The sequence below is a fragment of the Ovis aries genome, chromosome 17 (genome assembly GCF_016772045.2).
Source record: "Ovis aries strain OAR_USU_Benz2616 breed Rambouillet chromosome 17, ARS-UI_Ramb_v3.0, whole genome shotgun sequence".
Classification (NCBI taxonomy): Eukaryota; Metazoa; Chordata; class Mammalia; order Artiodactyla; family Bovidae; genus Ovis; species Ovis aries.
In genome coordinates this window covers 57,936,464-57,961,033 of record NC_056070.1, presented here as the reverse complement: position 1 = coordinate 57,961,033, position 24,570 = coordinate 57,936,464, and the positions used below count along the sequence as shown (strand labels likewise).

Here is a 24,570-nt window from a genome sequence, read left to right as displayed (position 1 = left end):
CTTGCCCCAGAGATGTTCGAGATGATGGCAGGGAATCTGGGATCACCAACAAGAGGTCAAAGTCCCTTCTGCTCTCATCTGGGGCCGCTCTGCCGCACACAGGATGCTCGGCAGCGTCTGAAGGCACTTCTGGCTGTCACGACTGGGGCCTGTCATGTCTCGTGGGCAGGGGCCAGGGTGACAGGCAATCCCCCCAACACAGAACCGTCTGGACCACAATACGCCCAGCACCTGCTCTGAAGAAAGTCAGACATGCGCTTCAGCACCGCTCCTTTCTCCCTCTTTCTCTAGGTATCACTAAGCAGCAGCTTGGTGTTGGCTGACACTTGGCATCTGAGTGTTGGCAGGAGGGCAGGAAGGTTGCTGTCAGGTCATGATCACCCATCTGCTTAAGGACAGCACGACTGGGCAGGTGCACGGAATTCTGAACATGGGCCCAAAACAAGAGGCAAGGGCCAGTGAGAGTCCACGGGGTGCTCACTGCCCCACTCCAAGCTGTCCACCAGGAGCACAGACTGAATGTGGTGTGTTTGCCTGCCTGGGCTCCCAGTAAAACAGGAAAACTGTACTAACAAAAGACACTTTTTTAAGGAGAAAAGCAGACACTGAAGTTGGCAGCTACGAGTTATGAGGGGAAGATAATTCCCAATCCACTATATGAGTTAAACAATTTTTTTTGAAGTTTTAAAAAATTTTGAAGAAAGAAATCTAAGTGAAATAAAACTTAAGAAAGAGCAAACTATTAAACAGGGACTACTTAAAATGCCTGGAAAAATCGTGGGAAGAATTTGATTCCCCCAATATTTTCTGAGAAATGTTTCTGATTTTATTTAAAATTTTCAGCTACCTACATCAAAATATACGCATACCTCCCTGTAAAAGCCTAGAAACGGTACCCATGAGTCCTCTGGGGGCACCTGTCAGGCCCTCCCAAGAGGAAACCACTAGGACTGCGGGTCTAGCTTCCCAGTCCTAGTATAAACACATATACGTGCAGTTAAATATACTTCAATGCACTCAGAAGGTAACTCCGTGTTGTCTAGCGTGTGTTTATTCATACAAAGCGTCCAGTAAGCACTGACCTGCATGTGGTTTACTTGGCTGCAGCTTAGCGTCCCCAAGTCTGGATACACCTCCACTGACCAGGCGAGGCCCAAGCATGACTGTTTCTCTGTCACAACAAGGGGACCGCAGGCCCCCTGTGTGAGGGCGTCTCTAGTGGAGGGACCGACCGGGGGAGCTGCCAAGTCAGAGGAACACGGGCACTTGAGATTCTGACAACTTAAAAGACAGCACCAAACCGCCCTGTGAGGTGGCTGCAAATTTACACTCCAGCCCCAACACGGGGAATCACCGCAGTTAACAGTGTGTGCAGACTGCTGCAGGCGGTGTCCATGCGGGGGTGGGGTGGAGGGCTGTGGAGGCAACTTTAGTTTGGAAGTGGAGGACAAACCATGGAGGATGAAACTGACGCTGGCTGAGGGCGCACTTGGACCCAAGCATTCAACCAGGTGATTTACCGTCACACACAAATCACTCAAGAACCAGGTTTTCACAGCACAGCCCAACTCCTGACTTTGCAGTGTGGCAGCTGGCTTAAATTCAGAGCATCTGGGATAGTCACTTTCTCCAGGATCTAAAAAGCATGCAGGGAAGCTGAGACAGGAGTTCCTGCTATCAGAAAAATACTAAAGCACCCCCCCTAGTGGTAGGAAAAATTACAAACACGCAAAATGCTGTAGAGCCTATTAAAATACTGATGGAAAACATCTTTTAATGCTGCTGGCTAAAACTATTTGAGGGTGGCACACACATATGTGGCTTATAACTCACTCTTCTGTGGAGAGCAAAGAGAAAGGCATTCATTAATGGGCTCTGCCCAGATTACCAGGATCAATGCAGCCAAAGGTTGAAAATTTAGAAGATGAAAGTTTAAAAATAATTTAATGCAAATGTATTAACTCATATATGTTCAAAAATATATTTAAATAAGTGTTTTTAAAATGTAGCCTCTCAAGATCACTCCCTGGCTAAATGTGGGCTAACCTGAGCATAAAATTGTTCCAAATGATTATAACACATTGACTAAACAAAAAATCCAGCAATCCTTGCGAGGAGGCGGGAAGGAGAGAGAAAGGAGACAGCAAGCGAAAGGAGAGGAGAGAGGTGGCGGTGGAGAGGAAAGCAAGAGGAGGCAAAGCTCTGCTTCACTAGAGGGCACACTCACAGCAGAAAATCACCATCTTACAACTTTCATATCATGATTTAGGAAGGAAGAGCCAACAGGAGCTAAAACAGACATAAGGACAAAGGTCATCACTGGGGAACAGGTTATACCCAGGACTGGGTCATAGTTTGACCCCATGGATTTCTTGTTAACTGCAGATGGAACACTATCCCTTACAGGGTGTCACCGTCTTGGCCAAGTGACCAAACTCCGCCTCCCTGACAGTGGACATGGAACCCCACGGCCTCTGGATGAGACGCAGCGTGAAACACACAGCACGCGAGAGCAAGCTCACCAGCCAAAAACCCCAACTCCATCTAACACAACCTGAGATTAACTTCTGGTTTACAGACAATACGCCAAGAAACAGTGAGACAAATCCAGACTGGTAAGACAATTTGTAAGCCAACTGATCCGGACTCTTCAAAAAAGTGAAAGTCATGTAAAAAGCGGGGAAAGATGAGACTGAGGAACTGTTCTTTACCAAGAGAGAACAGAGACATAACAACCAAACACAACCATTAAGGACGCATAGGAGTGAAGGCCAGGCCTGTGAAGAACCCTGAGGAGAGCGCCCCCCAGGGCAGGGCGGGCCGGCCTCTGGGGGCTATGACAGAGCTCTTCCTCAGCGCTGAATGCCGGAGCCCAGCACCCCCGGGCACACACGTGCTGGGCAAATGCAGACCGCAGGCCAGTAAAGTACTAGCAGCATCACACAGGGATGCCCACGCTCAGTCCCAAGAGTTTCCTGCAGGTCCCAGCATCTAACCTTAAAAAGGGCGATTTGCTACCTTTACCTGTGATCCTTCGATCTCAGTTTTAGAGAGTGTGAAACTGATAAGCAGATACTACATTTATAAAACAACAATGTCGTTACAGTATCCTTGCAGGGAGCCTTACAGCACATGCTGGCCCCAGATATGATTAGGATGCATCCCTGAATCGCTGGGACACTGGACAAATTCAGAACACCTTGAAACCAAACACCCAGCTTTACCTACTCTAAAAAGCCTGTTTCAAAGTTAATATCGCTGTTTCTAGACACCCAAATATCAGATACTACAAGTCTTCATAACAACCCCGTGTAATGGGCAATGACCGGATAAGGTGCGGGCGCAGACACGGCCCCAAGAGCTGACAGTGTCCTCTGTTCTCGTGATGCGCTCCATGACGTGCAGTCTGAAATGCGCACTGAGTGATTGGTGGGGGAGCAAACCGGCCATGAATCATTCAGCAATTCCCAAATAACTTGATTGCTAAAATTCGTAGGATTTTTTTTTCTGACACAGCTTCTTATGTTAAATAAAACCACTGTCAATATCTCCGTCTGACATGGGGTACACGCTGACCCCTCTCATAACTCCCCTAGTGCTGATGGAGATTAGGTGACCTCTGGTCTCAATAAAGGGAAGTTCTCTTTTATAAGATCCTCTCTCATATTCTGATGAATTAACAGTAATTAACATGAGCCCTTTTCTAGTCTTGTTGGCACTTCTGAGATTTTTATACATCTAACATTTCTATTACTGGATTTACCAGAACATAATACTGACTTAGGTCAAACCTTATGTTTTAGGTGAGATGCAAAAAGGTTCAGCATGATGGTTAGGCAGAAGGCTCTTTGCCAAGCTGCCTGTGTTCGTACTCTGTAAAATTCACACATCTCAACATGCTTCAATTTCCTAGCGTATCAAACGCGTATGACGACAACAATGACGGCAATCTAGAGCTCTCAGAGAAGCTCACACACATCGGAAGGCTGCTGTCACAGAGCAGCACCGCAAAGCATTCGTGTTAATTTTTATGAATAAAAGGGACAATGTGGATGCCTTGACAGGCAGGCATGCAATAAACTCATCCCATTAAACGGAGAGGCAAAGACGACGAGGGCCCTGGGTGCGCACCTGTCAGGGCAGGCAGTGGCCCCTAACACCTGCCAAGCACCTACCCACTGACTCCCCGCTGCTCTCAGAGCCAGAGCTGTGGCCTGCAGTTCCCACGACGGCCACTGGGGGTGTAGCTCTCCCAAGCACCACTCTGCTGGCTGCCAGATTCAGGGTGCAGGGCGGCTCCCCCGCAGAGCCCATTCCGTGCCCTCCAGTCCAGGCAGGCAGTATGGGCAGGGCAAAGACTGGCCCTCCCTGCCTGGAGGGAGCCAAAGGCAGTGGCTAGGAAACAGGACTTTCAGAAACTAGGGCTGGCAGAGGCAATGACCGATCAGAACAGAAGTGGGCAACAGCTTGGAACACGGGTGTGGTGGTGACTAGGGGCGAAGACCCCGGGGCAGTGACCAGCTAACTGGTCGATATGGCTGCAAAAATACATACCCACCTATGTTTAGCTGAGTATCAGCCCTGATGAGGTTGATGGCTGTGTGACAACTGCTGACTCTCAAACCGACCACCTCTGCCCGCAGTATCCGAGTGCTCAAACGTGTGTCTGAGGTACAGACAGAGCCCGCCACTCACCCTGGGCGGCGTACCGACAGGACCCGTCCTCCACCAGGACGTTGTAAAAGGGCTGATGGTGGCCGTGAGGCAGGCTGTGGACGTTCATATTCCGGATCCACTCGTGGCCCATCATGCAGGTGGGGTCCCAGCCGTAGATGACACAGTTATAGCCGTACCTGATCAACACAAGAGCAGCCACACGTCAGCTTCCTGATGGGGGAGCGGGACACAGAGGCGATGGCGTGGCTTCTCCGAGGCTCACGTTCTTACAGATCTACCTGCCTTCACTCTACGCTGAATCAATTTCACTCCTGACCTCTTTAAGAACCCCTCTTATTGACAAGCTCACTCTATCTCGTTGCCGCTGCTGTTCAGTTGCTAAGTCATGCCCGACTCTTTGTGACCCCACAGACTGCAGCAAGCCAGGTTTCCCTGTCCTTCACTGCCTTTCAGAGTTTGCTCAGAGAACAGTACAACTGGGGAAACACCAAAGTCCCACTAGATTTTTGATGAGGTTAACAAACTGTTGATTTTTTTTCTGAATTATGACAACAAAAGGGTAAACGTCTTTTGAAAAAAAAAAAAAAGAGATCCCTTACCTTTTCAGTGCTACTAAAATAACTACAGATGAAATGACCTCTGGTATTTGCTCCAGGGAGGAGGAGGAGAGTCAGGGGGTGGAGGTGAAATGAAGACTGACCTCATAATGATAACCTTTGAAGCTAGACACGGGAACCTCACCTGGTTCATTACACTCCTCTCTCTACTCTCACATACACTTGAAAACTTCACAACAAAGTTTAAAAAAAAAAGAATGCAGTAAAAGAATGGAAAACACTAACCAAAAAATGAGAAGAGACATTTGCAATTTATCTGCCCATAGAGACTAATACACAGAATAAAGAAACTGCAAATCAGTAACACTAACAACTCAACTGAAAAACACGCCAAATGCCCGAAGAGGCACTTAATCAAAGGAAACTTGAAAGGCCAGTAAACACAGGAAAAGAACCTCGATCTGCGTGGCAACCAGGAAAATGAAAATTAAAACCACAACGAAATGCCATTTGCCACTTACTACAGAAGCACACTTTTCAAGGGCTGGCACTGCCACAAGGTGGCGAGGCTCAAGCCTCTCAGTGCCTGGCCTGCTGGTGGGGTGTTAACCAGCACAGGTGCTCTGGGGGACAGCTTAACTGTGCCTCGTCCACCAGCCATAGGACCCACCGGGTAAGTCCCTACCGAACTCAGATCCAAGGAGCCGAGACCGCGGGACAGAGAGGCTGATGAATAGGGGAAGCATCCGGCCGACAGGGCTTCCACTCCCCAGAGACAGGACGCTACAATCGTTAGAAGAGCTCCCAGTTAGGAAAGACAGTTGCTTCTTAACAAACAAAAAGGTCAGATACACGGTTTGGTCTCCGGTCCTTGCCGTGACGGGCCCTGGTCTCTGCTGCACCGAGTCAGGTCCCCGCCGCTCACGGCACTGTGTCCTCGGCAGCCACGCGGGGGTGGGGGGCGGGCGCCAGGAGCACTCACCTCTTGTGCTTCATAATGAGCCCAATGGAGTAGCAGACGTCCCTGTGCTTCTCGTGGGAGCGAAGCTTGACCTCCACCCCCACCTCCTCCTTTTTCCGCTCAATGTGCTCCAGCGTGTGCTGCACCAGGTAACCCACCGCCCCGTGCTGCCCCGGGTCTAGGGTCTGGATGTGCTGGAGGATGTCAAGCACCTTCAAGACAAGACAGAAAGACTAGGAGATAATATTTTCATTTAGGCCTTTTCGGTTTCCTAGCGATAGATTTAAACCTGCGTAACCTGATGAAAGGCGGCAAAGTGGGCTGGGCTAACAACCTGCGTCTCTGTGACCCACGGGGGTCTCTCCCCACTGGTGCCATGTACACCCGGAGTCGCTTCATGTGCTGGTGGCTGACCCTGGCATCCGAGTCCAACCAACCTGAGTGGGAGGAACTCTATTTAAAACATGAGGCGCTGGGACCCACATGGGACGGGGAGGCCAGGGTTGTCGTCCGTGAGTGCACTGAGGCCAGGTGAAGCCTAACAGGTCCAAACGTTCCTGGGCAGTGGGGGGACTCAATGTCTTACACACGGAAAGGAAACCTTTTCAACCTGCTGCTCATGAATTGGAAAAAGAAATGCAAAGCTGCTTCAATCAAGATGGAAAGGCTGAGTGCAGAGTGGCCTCGGGGCTGCAGGAGAGGGGAGGGGTCACAGAGAGGGCATGGGGAGATGGACACACGTCAGCACAGCACATTTATGATGCTCTATGTAAGAAGGAAGGTGTGTAGGTCCAGGGCTTGGAGAGCCTATGGGTCGTGTCAAGTACACTAACTCAGTGGACTTTAGTGTTCGGGAGAACAGGGAGAAAGCCCTCTCCTTGGGACTTAGTTACGTGATGAGCTGGTAGAGCAGAACTGCCTGAGCTGGAGATTCTATTCTCTTCACGGCACTTAGTGCCTCTATGGAAAAATACAAGTTCAAGGAAAGCTAACTCACATGAGCAATTACCAAGCGACTACTGTCTCAGCTGTCAGATGAGGGTCTCTGATGTGTTTCTGTTTTAGAAAGGATCTCTTCCTATTTATTGACACTGGATTCTAGCCCCAAATCTGCCAAACTCAACTGCTTCTGTCTTTGAATTAGTTTATCTACTTATCAAATAATGATTAAAAACTCCCCTATTTCCTGACACACGGTGAGCCTGTATAAGTGCTGGGAAAATTGCATTTTTCTGCAACGCAAGGTATTATTTTAAAACCCAATCTTGTCTTCCAGAATGAGATTTGCAAGATATCAATATTTCCTGAATATTCTTCTCCTGCTGGTTCACTGTGCCAAGCCTGTCACACATCTTTTCTAACTTCATTTAATCCTCCCAACCTGGAGGTCAGCAGTCCAGTCACTGCCGATTTCCAGAAGAGGAACCAGGCTTAGAGAAGTTAAGCAAGGTGCCTGAGGTCACGGGGTTATGGAGACATGCAGTGAAAACGTGGACCTGGGGCTCCTGGGGCTGACTTGCAGCCCTAGGCCTCAGTCACCTTCACACCAAAGCAGGAAGAAGAGGATTGTAATTAACTGTTAGGAAAATTCTCAAACACGTATCAGGTGGACAGAACGGCAGGACCCCAAGTAGCAGACCCAGCTCGGAGCCGATCCCATCCACCTGCCGCCCCCAGCAGTGGCCTTATCATGCAGGGGCACTAGCAACAGTTCTGCCTTGTAGCTAAAAGCATCGGGTTTCACAGTAAGCTTCTTGTGTTCCCCTCTGCAGTTCCAACTAATTACTTCTGACAAGTTTTCTACAGACACAGACTTCCTCTCCTTCCTGGCAGCCCCTTCCTATCAGATAAGTGAAAGAAATGTTAACTTGGAATCTTCAAAGCACAAAGGAAGTCTTGAACTCAGAGTGTCAGCGAAGAAGATAAGGTTCAGGGATAACTACGTCCTTCCCTTGGTGGGAGGGGGGAATGATGGGGTGAAAGGGGAGGCCAGAAATGGAGAAGGTGCCATAAGACATGCCCAGTGTGTCCCGAAGGCCTGTGCTGATGGTGGGCCACCATGACATCGCCAGCTACATGTCCAGGCTAATGAATCCCATCATTTCTTATTCATTCAACTAAAAATTTTGTAAGTACCTACTGGGTGGGAGGAATTGTGTTGTGAGCCAGGGGAATAACTACAGTAAGGAACAAAACAAGGACGTCCCTGGTGGTCCAGGGGCTTAAGACTCTGTGCTGCCAATGCAGGGGGCTCCTGCTGACCCCTGGTCAGACACCTAGATCCCACGAGTCCCAGTTAAGAGTTCACACGCTGCAACGAAAGATCCCTCCTGCCACAACAAAGACTGCAGGTCTGGTGTGCTGTAACTAAGACCTGGGACAAAAAAAAAAAAGGAACAAAACAGAAGGTCCCGGTCCTTAAAAAGCACTGTCTAGTGGGGAAACTTGGGTGAACAAGCAGCTTCAGACACCGCGCACGAGCATGTGGAAGGGCGAGCACAGGGCACAGCGTGGAGAGCAGGAGGGGGTCAGAAGCGAGAGCTAAGCTGACATCTCGTCTCAGCAGGCGTGAGCCGCAGAGCTGAGCGACAGGAAGGAAGCTCCAGGCAGAGCTGCAGCATGTACAAAGGACGGATGCAAGAGCACGGGGGTGGCAGGACGCCGCAGCCCGGGAAGTGCAGAGTGGACGTGCGGAAGCACAGGCTGGTGGAGCCAGGCCACCAAGAACCTGGCAGGCCTCGGTGGAGAGTGGGAGCCTGACCTTGCAGGCAAGGAGGGAGCCACTCGGAGGGTCCCAAGCAGGGAAGGGCTATGAGTGACACCTGGTTACGGTCACTCTGACTCCAGTGCTTGAAATGCGTTCAGGGATCTAAGAGGAGAAGGAAGAAGACTGCGCAGGCAGCCTCTGCGGTCAGAGGGGGACACAGGCGCTGGCAGATGTGTGGTGGACGCCTGCTGGTGTGGCACCCAGGGTCCAGGCAGGAGGGCAGGGATTCAGGAGCCATCGGCCTACAGAGGGGAGTGGAGGACTGGAGAGCAGGTATGATCGCCAAGGGGAACAGCAGGAGGAAGTCGAGGAACTGCCCCCCCGCCCCCCCACCCGCTCAGTGTGGAGCCTTTAACGGAGAGCGGGAGGGCAGGAACTAGATTCAAAAGAACAGAGCATTCTGAGTGGTAGGGAAGTGGCCTCCATGATCGAGAGAGATAAGCAAAGACAAGTATCCACTGCATTTGGCAACAAGGATAAAAGTTTAACAAGAGGGGTCACGGACTTCCAGTTCACGTGGAGGAGGGGTGGGAACAGAGCCCTGGGTTCTGAGCAGCGGGAGGAGGCGAAGGGGAGGTCAGCCCCAGGACCCTGGCCGGGCTGGGAGCAGATAAGGTGGAGCCACGGGGCAAAGCAGAGGGCTGCCATGCAAGGCTTTGTCTTTTCTTTTTTCAAAGATGAAGAGAGACCTGAGCGTGTTTAATGCTGACAAGAGAAGCAGAAACAGGGACCTGCAGATCCAGGAAAAGAAGCAAAGGCGGCTTAGCAGTCTCTAGACAGGCAGGAGGCTGGACCCAGAGTCCGGGGGTGTGCACCTTGGGAAACCGAGGGGCTTCTTTTCCACTGAAATGTGGAGAATGGAGGCAGGAATAACTGGATCACAAGGATGCAGGTTTGGCAGCAGGAAGTGGAAAGTGCCCGTCTGTTGGCTTCTTTAGAGACCATTTCGCCTGACCCGGTCCACAGGGGTGAAGTGTGTGAGTGGGCTTGGAATCTGAACACCTGGTGCCATCAGCTCCTGTAGGAACCCCTGGCAGGTCACTAAACTTCTCTCAATGCCTCTTTCATTATTTACAGAAGGGCAAAAAAGCTTGTATCCACCCTGAGGGGGTGGCAGGTGTTGGAGGCATGAAGCCTAAGCTCTCTAGCCGTCGTCCCCCCCAGCCCTGGAGGAACCTACTCCTTGCTCTGAAATCCTTCCTGGGCCTTCCAGGGGCACCTCAAAACTTCCTCTGGAGCAGACCCTCTTCTAACTGCTCTGCACCCGGGTGTCTTCCTTACTGGGGGCCCAGCCCTCCTTTCTTGCTGCAGCTGGAGTACAGTTCACGGAGCTGGGGAGGTGAGCTGTGGGAAAGGAAATGGCCACTTTCCCCTCCTGATCTCAGACACGGAGCGGAGGGGGCTCGGGGTGTGCGGGGGGAGTCCCAGCAGCCCACGTCAAGGAGAATAATGTTGTGTGAGACAGGTTTTGGAACTTGCTCCAGTGACATCTGCTTGGCAGGAAGGCAATCCTGGCCATCTGAGGAGGCCGAGGAAACTCCCTGGAAATGGCAGAAGAGCCCTAAATGGAGCCCAGCATTAAAAGCAGGACGCCAGGGCTTTGGCAGGCGCTCCTCACAGAGGGAACATCAACCCCTCTCCTCCTAAGGCTGATGTGTGATTTCAGTACAGAATCTACGTGGGAGGAACAACACTTTGAAAGCATCTATGAGTCTCACAAACTATCATGAAATTCCTTAACCAACATACAGTAAAAAGTGACAGGAATTAGTTATGTATATACTGGTATCAAAAATAAAGTAAAAAGATAAAAATCAACTGTTCAATTCTGGACAACAAGGTGCTAGGAGGCAGGTGGTGACTTGGCGGGGGGAGTCTCATTTTTCTCTATTGGGTCCCATGGAGGTCCTGGGAAGACGGTTGCTGTCTGGGCTGGAGGCAACACCCTAAGATAGGAGCCCAGGACTTTTCCTACTGCTGCGTCCTTTCTCAGAACTACGGCAGATGTGTGATGCTATGAATACACAAGACGCCATAAATCTAAGCTGTGCTGAGTCACTGAGCCTATTTCCTTTCTTACAGAAGGCTTTCCCACTCTCCAGTGACAGGGCTGACGATTTCTTGATGTTGGTCCTGAGAGTGCTCAGAAGTCAATTCTCTCACCAGGCTGTCCAAACAAAGTGGACTATGACCATGTTCTCAGGGACATGCAAGGGCGGGACGGGAGTGAGCAGCTGCCCCAGCACATGCATTGCGCCTGGAAGCCACACGTGCTGTACCCACAGCTCGCCAGGAGCAGGGCTGACCTCAAACATGGTCAGGAGGCGCTGACAGGGCTTTCTGCTGGCCAAGGGGGCGTCACCAGCCTGCAAGATCCACATGGAATGGTTTCAAAACCCAACAGCTTCCAAAGGTGTGCACCATCCTTCCTGCACCCAGCAGCTAGACCTGAGCAAATCTGAGATCTCCTTTTCCTACATCTCCAGGTCGGTTTAGTCTCTAACAACACAGCTGGAGGATGAACATTTCAAACTTCTGCTTCCCCTTGAGGAGGGGGACTTGGGGGAAAAGACATCTTTGGGCCACCACTGGGTGAGCGGTAGGGCAGAGGCCTTGTGGTTCTGCGACTTTAAGATGCTGATCACAAAGAGAATGGGCAACTCCTGGCAGGATAGCCAATTTTCAGGAGAATAAAAGGAAACAAAAAATTCAGTCGATCGGTCAAAACTGTGACGCTTTGAATAAATCTGCGTTTATCCCCCAGGTTAATCCAAGGATAAACCGGTAAGTGCCGCCTTTCAATTAGGATTTCCCTCTCTATGGCAAGGGGAGAGCATCAAGATAAAATAATTACCTTCTCTGGCCAGATGCCCAGGTGGAAGTAAAGCCTGGCTTGGAGGAGGAGCAGCTGCACCTGGTCGGGGTACATCGCCAAGTACAGGTCCAGAGAGTCCCTCAGGAGCTGGTAGGACTGGTCAATGCCCTCCCTATGAGGGAGAAAGCTTCATTTTAGCCTGCTGGCTTCCGAGTTAGGGCCTGCTTTTTCAAAGACCAGGTTTTAAAACAAATGAGACACAAATCCCACACGTTCTCTGATTCTGATACTTCCTCTCTGTTTAGCAAAGTTATAGTGCTCTTAATAAAAAGAAGAAAGAGACAGAAATTTTGTACCCCACTAATTTAAAATCGTGAAAGTGCTTTCCTTGGAAGTCACCTCAATAGCACCATACATAAATTAGAAGTGGATTCTGAATAGGTGGCGCATGGAGGTCTTTCAGGACAGTCAAACTATTCTGGATGATGCTATAGTGGTGGGCAGGTGTCATCACACATTTGTCAAAATCCACAGACTGGACACCATCTAGAGCAAACCCTAATGTAAAGGATGGTAGGTTCATCAACTGTAACAAATGCCTCTGGAGGGGATGCTGACGTGAGGGAGGCTGTGCGTATCTGGAGGCAGAGGGTAAATATTCTGGACTTTTTGCTTAGGTTTTGCTGTGAACCTAAAACTGCTTTTTTTTTTTTGATCCAGACCATTTTTAAAGTCTTTACTGTATTTGTTACAATCTTGCTGCTGCTGCTTCTTTTTTTTTTAATGTTTTAGTGTTTTTGGCTGTGTGGCATGTGGGATCTTCGCTCCCTGACCAGAGACCTGCATTAGGAGGTGTAGTCTTAACCACTGGACCACTTTAGAAAAGTGGACTTTATGGGAAGTCCCCCTGAAACTGATTTTTGTTTTTTTTTCTTTTTAAAAGAAGACTAAAGTCTATTTTTTAAAAAATTCTACCATTAGAAAACTATGACTCCAATGTATAAATTTCTTTTTTCCCTGTAAGACAATTTTCTTTGGACTCAGAAGCCAGCCTGTTTCGTATTTTTGCTTGTTTCCTTAACTGCTGCTGCTGCTAAGTCGCTTCAGTTATGTCCGACTCTGTGCGACCCCATAGACAGCAGCCCATCAGGCTCCCCCGTCCCTGGGATTCTCAGGGCAAGAACACTGGGATGGTTTGCCATTTCCCTCTCCAATGCATGAAAGTGAAAAGTGAAAGTGAAGTCGCTCAGTCGTGTCCGACTCTGCGACACGGACTACAGTCATGGACTGCAGCCTACCAGGCTCCTCTATCCATGGGGTTTTCCAGGCAAGAGTACTGGAGTGGGGTGCCACTGCCTTCTCCGGTTCCCTTAACTAAGTGATTGGTATTGTTGTTCAGTCACTAAGTCGTGTCCGACTCTTTGCAACCCCAAAGACTGCAGACGCCAGGCTTTTCTGTCCTTCATCTCCCAAAGTTTGCTCAAAACTCGTGTCCATTGAGTTGGTGATGCCATCTAATCATCTCATCCTCTGTTGCCCCCTTCTCCTGCCCTCAATCTTTCCGATCATCAGTCTTTTCCAATGAGTCAACTCTTTGCATCAGGTAGCCAAAGTACTGGAGCTTCTGCATCAGCATCAGTTCTTCCAATCGCCAGTCTAAAATGTTTTCGTTACAGGAGAATGCTTTCAGCTTTTATAAAAGAGCCCTTGTCCAAGTCCATTGCAAAGACCTCGAGGAAAAGTCACTGAGCACATCCAAAGTCTGGACAGTATTATGTCATGGGAACTGGTTCCTCCCCTGTGGTCCCAATGGTGCTGAGCGCATCCAATGCTTCTCAGTATGGCAGGCAGGCTTGTGAAATAAAATTCTCTGTAAGGCAATTTGCGCCTCCAAAGACGCACACTCTACAAAAGAACTGGAAAATCGAAAAAACCTTACCGCTTCCCCAGACTTAACAGGTTTCCCACCATTCGCTGCAACACCTTCTTCACGTTCACCACCCCGTACAGTGCCGCGGTCACGTGCTGGCCGATCAGGTATTCACATTCTTTCACTGTCAGCTGCTTGCCTTTCCCAAAAGCATCTATGTAGATGTAGTCGAAGATGTCCAGGGTCGTCCTGCCCAAAGAGCAGCAATGTAGTGAGCTGTCGCTCAGGCTAGAGCTGAACCAGTCAAAACCCCCTAATAAACAGCTCAAATCAGAGACAGAATGTTAACACAGTTGCATTTCTGCTGAAAATATCAAGGCCTTGTTCAAAGTCTGAAAGCTGACCTTTATGCATACTCTGATGGAGTAAGATGGCGATACACTGGTATTTAAGAAACAGCACTGGTTTGTGCCATTTAATATAGGTTTTTAGAGACAGTAATCCTTAAACTCACTGCCAGGTAGATCTATCCAAAATCCAGTTGAGAGAGGTAATTCTGGAATGCCTGAGGCAGTCAATAAATTCCACAGAGCAGCAGTTACTATGTGTGGAGCCCGGGCCCCTCGAGGCTGTGATGAAAGTTGGAGGAGTCTGGAGCCACAAGGCTTCTGGCCTCAGCTCTGCAGACACCCTCAGGCAGCTCAGGTGAGAACCTGCTCCGGACCACAGAGAGCTGTGTCCCTGGCCTCCACCTCCGCTCCTCCCTTGGAACTGCTTTGCACAAACCCAGCTCTCGCATGAGGTGGCGGGGTGAGGTGGGGGTGGGGGGTGGCTGGCAACCTCAGAACCAGGCAGGGAGGTGGTCCTAGGAGGCGCGTTCTTACTGCAGTACCTCTAACTACACGGCATTTACCCGAGGAGGATGCCTGAAGGGCTGGGGTGGGACTCTCCGGGAAAGCTGTGTTTTCTCCTTTGAGCAACTATTTCACTTTGATCTTATGCCAACTGCAAATCACGCAAGAGACTTTCTCTTGGGCTGCTAGAAAGTTGTCAGATTTCTTCCTTGAGTCATATCAATAGCCCAGCTTTAGCAAGACATATATAAATGTTCCAGAAATAAGGAATGCTCTTCAATCCCTTTTTAGTCTAGGAGACCCACACAAATGGACACAAGTTTATGGGCAAAAATTCTAAATACAATATGACCAAATCAAATACAGTGATGTATGATCAAAATCTGTATGACTGAGTTAGATGTTCCCTAAAAAACTTCAGCACACACAGACTACAAGAGCAAAACTGTAGGATTCTATCTGTAGACACAGAAAAGAAATCTGAGGGGATAGAAATCCTAGTTATTAATAAAACTCTCAGGAAATTACAACTTTAGAAGGCAGTTTTGATCATCTCAATGAAAGGTACTGCTCCCAAACATCATGTCTGAGGTGAAACTGTAAAGTCACACCCAAGGCAGAGTGCCTGCTATCACTGTTTCTATTCACTGTGTTCAAGAGGACCTAGCCAGCACAGTAAGTGAAAGAGACACAAACATATAACAGCTGGGGGGAAAAAAAAGAAGAAACAAAATGTCATGATTCAGAAAATATGATTATCTACACAGAAAGGCTGAAAACCCTAACAAATTATTATCACTAATAATTGATTCAGCAGAGGGGCCAACAATCAACCCAGATTTAAGTATCAGCCATACCCCTGTACACCACCAATACATAAAAAGTGTCATTTAAACAATGACCATTTTCAATAGCAAAAAAAAAGTAAAGGTACCCAGGAATAACTAATAAGATGTGAAAGAGCTGGCTATAGAAAAGAGTAAAATCCTTTGAAGGACATTAAAGATGACTGCAACGTGGAAGCATTTGTGCTCACAGACAGACAGACGGAGCAGGGACACATACACCATGCTCCTCACGTGAATCCGTGAGTCCAGAGAAGCTCTGGGGCCAGCTGCCACACTAGAGCTTCAAGGGCCTGACCACAGACTCTAAAGCTGCGCGTGGGCTTCAGGCTTAGAGGAGCCAGGGTGATTTTGAAGGACTCCACGCGGCTCTCAGCCGCCTAGTCTTTAAGACTCACGATACGGTCACAGTCAGCAAGCACTATGGTCTCGGTGCAGACATGGAGGCCGAGGGCCCCGCAGGCGCGCGCGCCCCCACGGGCCACACCTTCACGGGTCTCAGCATCTGCCAGGTGTCTGCGGTGCTAACAAACCCCTTCACTGTTCGTCTGCAATGTGGTGTACACTCACTGGAGCCTAAACAAGGACACACGATCCTGTTGGCACACACAAACGTGCCCAGCAATGGGTTACTGCGGTCAATAACATGGTAGTTGGTGTTTTAAATGCTCTGTATCATGCAGAAGTCCTTGGTGGACCATTAAATAATATAAATATTTAAGGACGTTTTAGATATTTGGGGAAGTTGTTGAGTTACTCAGGGAGAGGGAATGGGCTGAAAAAGCATTTTTTTTCATTTAAAATAATGGAAAATGGGTGCCTACTCTCCCACAGAGAAACTATCCAATACATCTGAAGAAACAGATTATATTTGGGAAATAAGGGAAGCCTGTACTTCCTATTTAAGGAAACACACATGTCATAGAATACAAAAATATGCATGGAAATAAATACTTTCAAACTAAACTCTAGAAAGGAGAAAAGGGAGAAAAGAATGGAGAAGAATACCAAGGAGGTGTTTTATTTCCCAAACCCAGAGGTGGAAACACAGACCAGCAACAGAATTCCACCACATGTGTAAAGCGTTTGGGTTCTCTCACTGAACCCTCCAAACCACTGTATGAAAAACATCGGCCCCGTTTTACAGAGGAAGAAACTTAAGCCCAGAGGAAGCTGAGGTCTGAACCCAGTTGAACTTCAAAGCTCAGCTACTTTCTTTCATTCTGCTCATCACTTCAGCGAAGGGTACCAGGGCCAGTCATCAGGAAGTAGTCTCAAATAACAGGATGTAATCAAATAACTTTGTTTCTTTTCCCTCTAAAGGGCACTTTTAAAGAGAGGGCATCTCTACCCATTTGATGAACTGCTTTCAAAAAAGCTAGACTACTGCTGTAAAGGAGCTTTACGTCCAACAGGATACCAGGTTTAAAAAAAAAGAGAACAAAACAAAACTCTTTAACCTGGTCTGCAAAGCAGGCACTAACCTTGCCTGAAGGAGCTCCCCTGCTGAGAACATGCCTATTGGCTTTTGCAAATTAAGAACCTGGCAGCCCAGTTCCCTCTCCCCAGCCCAGTTCCCTCTGAGTCCCCCACCCCACCCCCACCTCCCTTCTGTGGGAGGTTTTATGGAAGACTGGGAAGAAATAGCTTAAGAATTCTTTGTCAGTACTGGCACATATATATGGAATTTAGGAAGATGGCAATGACAACCCTGTATGCAAGACAGCAAAAAGACACAGATGTGTATAACGGACTTTTGGACTCAGAGGGAGAGGGAGAGGGTGGGATGATTTGGGAGAATGGCATTCTAACATGTATACTATCATGTAAGAATCGAATCGCCAGTCTATGTCTGACGCAGGATACAGCATGCTTGGGGCTGGTGCATGGGGATGACCCAGAGAGATGTTATGGGGAGGGAGATGGGAGGGGGGTTCATGTTTGGGAACGCATGTAAGAATTAAATATTTTAAAATTAAAAAAATTAAAAAAAAAAACCTTAAAAAAAAAGAATTCTTTGTCGCTGATTTGCTTTGGAACAGAGAGACTGAGATTCATACAAGATCCTGAACTGTTAGTCCTTCAAAAGTAAACTGTTTTCTTTGAGATAACTGGAGAGTCACACTCCCCTTGGGAGAAACAAGGCAGAAGAATGCACACTGCCCTTCTCCCCGGAACAGAGTATGGACCTGGATACAATCAAGAGCAAACCAGCTCTCACCACCCTGGTCCCCTTGACAACTTCCGCTGCTACACTTCTCTCAGCAGAGGGCAATCACGCGAGGTCAGAGACGGCTTACCCTTCTGCACCTTGGCACCACCTTAGTAAGAAGTGGCTGGGGAAGTTGACAGGCTCCAGTGGGACCCCCAACTGCCGGGCAATTGTCAGGTAGAGCAGAGACATGCTGATGGGGATTCCTGTTCTGCGGATTAACACCTAGAGAAGAAAGCAGGCTTTAGCTTCACACAGAAAACCACACCTTCTCACCTCTTCCACACACCTTCCCAGTCGGCGCCCACTGTGCAGCAGGTGCGAGGATAGGTTTGCAGACTTAAATGGGTGAGTATTTTATTTATTTAGGTCAGGGCTCTGCGGGCTACAGTCCACATCAGATCGATAAGCTGTTTTTGGATTGCCTGCTTAAGAAAAATTTTAGCATTTTTTTAATGTTTACAAGAAGTTGACCAAACACTATTTCATAAAATGTGAAAACTGTGAAATTCACGTGTCCACGTCCACACACAAAGTTCTACGGGGACACAGCCACACTCCTCTGTTTCTGGATGGTTTGCATTTTGCTTCACATGACTAGGGCAGAACTGAGCGGTTAGGACAGACAGCATTTGGCCTGAGGAGCCAGGTCGAGAGAAGTCACCGTCTGGCCTTCACGGCAAAAGTCTATAGACCTATGGTTAGGCCCTCCTTTGTCTAGGAAGAACTTAAGGGTATTTCAAAGAAAAGTGTGTAAGATATGACAAAAGAAAATACAGGTCTGAGAGAGAGCAACAGAACAGATATAAAAACAGAGAGGTAGAAAGCAAACAAAAAATAAGCATCAATGACGCAGTCGGTCACTCATTTCCTCCAGTCTCCCTGCAGGCCAGTGCAAGAAGGGAGACCTGCTTAGTTTCACTGTTTACTGTTCACAAGAAGCGATCTGACCACACTGAGTCAGAGGCGTACCTATTTCTAGCCAGGAATTTACTTCGAGGGTTTTCAGACAAGAGGGGGCACTGTGATGAATCAGATAAAATCCACAGCAATATCCTTATAGGAAAGGCAAAAAATGAGTCTCACCAGGCATTGGCAGACCAACAAAATCTAGTCCTTGCCCTCAAACACTGTACAGTTCATCAGAGGTAAGCTCCACCTACATATATTATAACAGTATTTCCTCTCACCCCCATGTTTACCTGGTGCATATACAAGTTCAAGGCGTTGTAGTAATCCATTCGGTTCCCCTTGAACTTCAGCTGGTCATACAGGACATGGTTCATGGCATCCAGCACCTGACTCTGGAGCTCTATTTCCATGATCATGGAGGACTCGCCTGAAACACAGAGACCTACTCTGAGGACACAAGCACAAATAACGCTGTGAGGAGTGTCCCCAACAACCCGACGTGCAGACACTGGCCACGTCCTAGGAAGGCTCATCAGGTGTTGCCAATGCTGGGTGGAAAAGAGACTATGTGTTTGAAGCCTCTGACATCATTCGGGTGAACCGGTGGTTGTGTTATCTATCGCTTTGAGGGGACATAATGGGAACGCACTGCAGAATTTCCCAAATTAACCAATCACTCTAGGTTTTTCTTTTATAAATACAGCTGGATCCAAAGCAATTCCACACCTGCCTTGAAGGCCAAGCTGGGGTGGCGACTGTTTATGCCCCGGAGGGTTTTGCAAACAAGCTCCACGATGCTGTCAATCTGAGCCTGGATGTCCTTGAGACTGATGTCAGAGAGAGGGTTGCAGTACTGGTCAATATACACCGCGCCTGAAACGAGTAAGAATCATGGGATAAGTTCTTACATTTGCCTTTTCTTAACAGTGGTCATTCGTCCCAGACTCCTGAGGCCATACTCCTCGGATGGTTCCTATCCTGGATGTCAGGCCTGGCTTCTAATCCACTGAGAAGGGGCAATGTGCTTACAACCAAGGAGCTGACATTTCATTATTAATATACCAAAACTCTCTCAGAGGTCAAGGACTTACTCTGACACATATACCCATGGTCTACTGCCAAGAGAGAGAAATACCATAAAGGAGCTCTTTTCAGGCTACTTCTCTCCCCCTCTTAATTATAATTCAAAATCCAAAAACTCTTGAGAACTCAATAGTATATGACAGCATTTTGACTTGAAAAAAAAAAAAATCGTTGAAAGGCCACAATGTCAGATATGCCGTTTCCACAAACTATTCCCCTGAAAGGTTAAGCCAGTAAATGGACTTTGGAGATAACTGGAGTTTGAAGTTAAACAGTTACACTCAAGAAACCCACAGCTAAAAAGTTGCACAGAGCACACCAGAGACACTGTCTGTCAAAAATCATTACTTTACTGCCTCAGGTCACTTTTTAACCCTGGAATCGAAGAGCTAACTTGCTTATCTGTCATAGGATATTTTCACTTGGGAAGCTGTGGGGTCCCTAAAAATCCACAAGGTCTCAAACCAGCTCAGGACCCAGATTCCCTAACTTGATCCCCAAGCGACCAGGGTATCAAGTGACCAGGACCCCAGTTCTGGTTTTTCCACCAGCCCAGGCCTGGCTCCTGGGCCTCCTCGGGACTGAGATCCCCATCAGCCAGGTGACAAGGCTTCTGCTGCATGGCTCTGGGATACGCTGTGTCTGACTGCTGCTCCCTAGACTTCATCAATGGCATCGCACGATTCTAGTCTGCCACTCAGAACCAGAATCCTGGAGCCAATCTCTATTCACTCAACTTCTTAAAATATCACTGCAGATGCTAACTGCAGCCATGAAATTAAAAGACACTTGCTCCTTGGGAAAAAAGCTCTGACCAACCTAGACAGTATATTAAAAAGCAGAGACATTACTTTGCTGGTAGGTTCATCAAAGCTATGGTTTTTCCAGTAGTCACGTATGGATACGACAGTTAGACCATAAAGAAAGCTGAGTGCTGAAGAATTGATGCTTTTGAACTGAAGTGTTGGAGAAGACTCTTTTAAGAGTCCCTTTGGACTGCTAGAAGATCAAACCAGTTAATCCTAAAGGGAATGTCCTGAATATTCGTGGGAAGGACTGATGCTGAAGCTCCAATACTTTGGCCATTTGATGTGAAGAAATGACTCAGTGGAAAAGACCCTGATGCTGGGAAAGACTGAGGGCAGGAGAAGGGGATGACAGAGAATGAGATGGTTGGATGTCATCAGACTCAATGGACATGAGTCTGAGCAAGATCCAGAAGTTGGTGAGTGACAGTGAAGCCTGGCGTGCTGTGTCCATGGTGTTGCAAAGAGTCAGACAGGACTGAGCGACTGAACTTAAAAAAATGGTATTACTTTATAATATTATAAAGATGAAAGAGAAGTTAATTGTTTTAATAAATAATTAAGCTCATCAAGTTATTCCTGACTGTGGAATAAACAAAAGATGACTCTCAACTCCAGGACACATATGCGAAGACTCAAGAGCACTGAAGATATTTTAATGAACTGAAGCAGTCACTTCAATTCCTTCTGGATAGCATAACCAACAAGATCAATCAACAAGAACCTGCGCACGGCACTGCAGAGTAGATCTCGATTCTAAGGCCAAAGAACCAAGAAATACAGTGGCCACTAGAGAAAGGATGGACAGGGTTTACCAGCCACTGCTGCTGTGTTAGGCTGGAGGCAGCAAAATCTGCAAGTGCTGCAGCCATCAGAGAAACTTCATGCAAATGAAACCTGGAATGAACCTGGAGAGCGAGTAGGACATAGAATGGAATCCTAAAGAAAAGGGATACCATCCATGAGGAAGTGAAGCCAGGTACCTGTGCGTAGGGTGCCAGTAAGGAGTGGCCTGGCTGGAGCAAATGGCACATTTTGGAGAGTGATGGAGAAAGGCCTGACCAAATTAAGGAGGGGACTGAAAGCAGGCAGAGAATTTTAAAAAGGACGTCAGCGGGCCATGTGGCAATATCACGGGGAGTGCAGGGAAGGCTGGGTTTCACAGGGGGCTGGCACTGTATGCTAGTGCCTTGGGAGCCAGAAGGGGCAATGCCCATGAAAGCAAGTATTGCTTAGAAAGCTGCTGCTGGGAGAGGCAGGGAGGCCTGCAGGAGACCACGAAGAGAATGGAGACATGACTATGAGCAAGGGAAAAAAAAAAACTAACGCACTGGGTATATCACTGGGAGTAGGGAATGAAAGTGAATGAAGAGTCACACATATATTTCATAACCATAATCTGCGGGAGTGTCTGGGTAATATGTTAGGAATTTAAAATCGTTTTTAAAAAATGAAGTCACATTGTGTTCTCGTCCAACTGGACAGGAACACAAAGTTCTCCCCATCATCTTGCCTGTCCACAGGACTTCTTTCCACTCACTGCTCATTATGGACCGGCAGACTCACTGACGTGCAGGAACATTTTGTCCTCATTAAACTCCAACCAGAAAGGTTAATAAGGGATTTGCTCAAGGTCGCATGGAGACAAAACTGGACACGTTTGTTTCTGATGTGGAAATCAGACTTTAAAACTTAGAAAAACCGGGAATTAACCTCCTTAGCTAAAATATCAGCTTCATACTTTGAACTGACAGTGCATCTTTAGAAAACACTCTTTGGCTGACAGCTGAAGATTCTGACCAGATCTTAGCTCTAAATGCAATCAGACCATACATCCCAACCTCCAGAAGCCCGTGTAGCGCAGTTTCCTTCTCCACCGCTGCTTCATCAGGGCCACTTTCCACCGCTGCTCTTAAGGGCAACTTAGCTGACTATCACAATATCAGTGCTGAAGTCTCACCTTCAAGATACGATTCATAGTCATCAGGCTGTTGAAGAAAAGCCTTAAGATTATTTAAAATTTTCTGCTGTCGTAGGTAATAAAGGATTTTTTTGGCATAGTATTTCCAGGTCAAAGCTTTTCTGGAAAAAACAAACAAGTTAGCAATAAGTCAATAAGAATTAAGATACTAAAACTTTCCATTATCCATTTCTTTATGTCATACTAATCATACTGTGTTGAGTCTACTTCACAAGAAAAGTATAACTGGCTCACAAGCACAGAGTACTTATCATGGAAACAGCAGAATTTAGGACTTCGAATTTGTAATTTACCACTAAATTAGCTGTGCTGAAATTCAAGAAACAGTTATCCATTTGGCTTCAGATATACTAACAGGAAATGAAAGAGGGTGAGTCTCAGAAGACAGGCGTGAGGCACTTGAAAGCTTGCTGGCCACTTGGCACCTGCCAGCGGTAACTCAGGCCTCAGGCTGCGGCTGTCTCATCCATTCTCATGGCTTCAGACACCATCCATACCGGCAGCCCCCGATTTATTTTCCAGAACGGATTTCTTCCCTCAACTCCACACCTGTATATCCAACTGCTACAACGATATCCCACCTCAGTATCTGATGAGACCTTAACTTTCTTCCCTTCCTAGGGTCATGCCCATCTCAGATGGAGGCAACTCCATCATTCCAGGTGGGCCAAACCTTTGGAGTCATCCTTGACTCCTTGCTTTTTCTCAGTCATATTCAATCCATCTGCCAATAGTTATTAGTCTTATCATCCAAATGTACCAGAGACATGAACGCCTCACTAACTCAACTAAACCACCAGCCTCCGTCACCTGTTTCACAGCAGCTTCTGCTTTGAACAGTCGTGGTCAATGTTCAACAGGGCAGCGAGAGGACTCCAGCTGACGTGTGAAGTCAGCACAAAAGTCCTCTGCCCCAAATTCTCCAACGGTTTTCCACCTTGCTCAAAGTAAAAGTCCACGTCCCCATGATGACCGGAACGGTCCTCTACACTCTTGCCCCAGTTGCCTATCTGACTCCTCGGTTCCTGTATCACGCCCCACCCCACTCAGTCCAGTCACCAGCCGTGGGGGCTTTCTGACCGTCCCTTCATCAAAGCTGGTAGAGCTCACACTAGGCCTCCTCACCCTTAGGCACTCAGTTCCTCCTGACTACAACATCCTTTCCCTGGAGAGCTGCAATCTGGGCCCGCATCTCCTTTCAGGTTTTGATTCAAATGTCACTTTGAGTAAGGCTCTCTCCAACCACTCTGTTTAAAACTGGACCCCCCCCCCCCGCCACCCCCACGACTCGCTCACCCTCTTCCCTGGTTAACAGTTCTCTAGAACACTTCTCATTTCCTAATAAATATTTTACTTTGTTCAGCACCTCTCTTCTCCACTCAAGTGTGAGCTTCCTGAGGGCAAGGTTTTTAAGTGTGGCTCACTGCTGTATCCTCAGCACCCAGAATAATGTCTGACACCACAGGTGCTCAGTAAATGACTGCTGAGCAACTAAATTTCTCCACCAGATCTTTCAAATACACACAGGGATTGTGGGAAGTAGCAGGGAGTTAATGATTATCTTATCTGCCTGGCTTCATAAATAAAGGACTCTTCAATTTTTAGGGAGTAAATGAAAATCAGCAGAGGTTTTACCAGCTTTTTAATCTTTGGGTTGTAAAATATTGCAATTGAGAAAATCACATCAATCAAATAAATATCTTAATTACTACAAGGGAAACACCCCTGGATCCCCCACTCAGGCCAAGAAACAGAACTTTGAAGAAACCCTGGAAGCCCTCCATGGGCCCTCTCCCCCTACCCCACCCCCACCCCGTGACAATGATCACAATCTGCGCTGTGGTCATCACTACTTTGCTTTTCTCCAGAGCTTTCACAAACATGCATCCCTAAAAACTCCAGACTAGTCTGGTAAGACTCCTTTTAAGTCACTTAAAATTCACAGGCTTCCCCTTCATCTTTTTTCCCCCTCGTATTTTATTTGTTGAAGAAACCTGGTTGTTTGACCTGTACTTTCCCATAGTCTGGAATTTGCTGACTGCATCTACGTGGTATAGCTTAACATGTTCTTTTCTAAATTCCTGTAAACTGGATGTAAAGGCTTGATCAGATTCAGATTCCATTTACTCTTCATAGGTGGTAGTGAGTTCCGTAAGAAGGCAATTGTGCCTCGGGTGTCTCTTTCTGTGATGTCAGCAGTGATTGCTACTCAAAGGCCCAGGTCCACTCA

The 24,570-nt window shown here is 47.7% G+C and overlaps 1 protein-coding gene across 2 annotated transcripts in view; it reads right to left on the bottom strand.

Moving 5' to 3' along the window:
• Window positions 1-24,570, bottom strand: part of FBXO21 (F-box protein 21) — a 37,313-nt gene that overhangs the window by 4,693 nt on the left and 8,050 nt on the right. Inside the window, exons 4-11 of one of the 2 annotated variants that reach the window (XM_027956542.2) lie at window positions 22,320-22,441; window positions 19,197-19,343; window positions 18,761-18,897; window positions 17,647-17,783; window positions 13,717-13,896; window positions 11,817-11,949; window positions 6,217-6,428; window positions 4,696-4,853 (exon numbers count right to left, since the gene is read on the bottom strand). In XM_027956542.2, the coding sequence (XP_027812343.1) occupies window positions 4,696-4,853; window positions 6,217-6,428; window positions 11,817-11,949; window positions 13,717-13,896; window positions 17,647-17,783; window positions 18,761-18,897; window positions 19,197-19,343; window positions 22,320-22,441 (1,226 nt within the window). The remainder of the gene's footprint in view (window positions 1-4,695; window positions 4,854-6,216; window positions 6,429-11,816; window positions 11,950-13,716; window positions 13,897-17,646; window positions 17,784-18,760; window positions 18,898-19,196; window positions 19,344-22,319; window positions 22,442-24,570) is intronic. The other variant, XM_027956543.2, reaches the window with a different exon arrangement.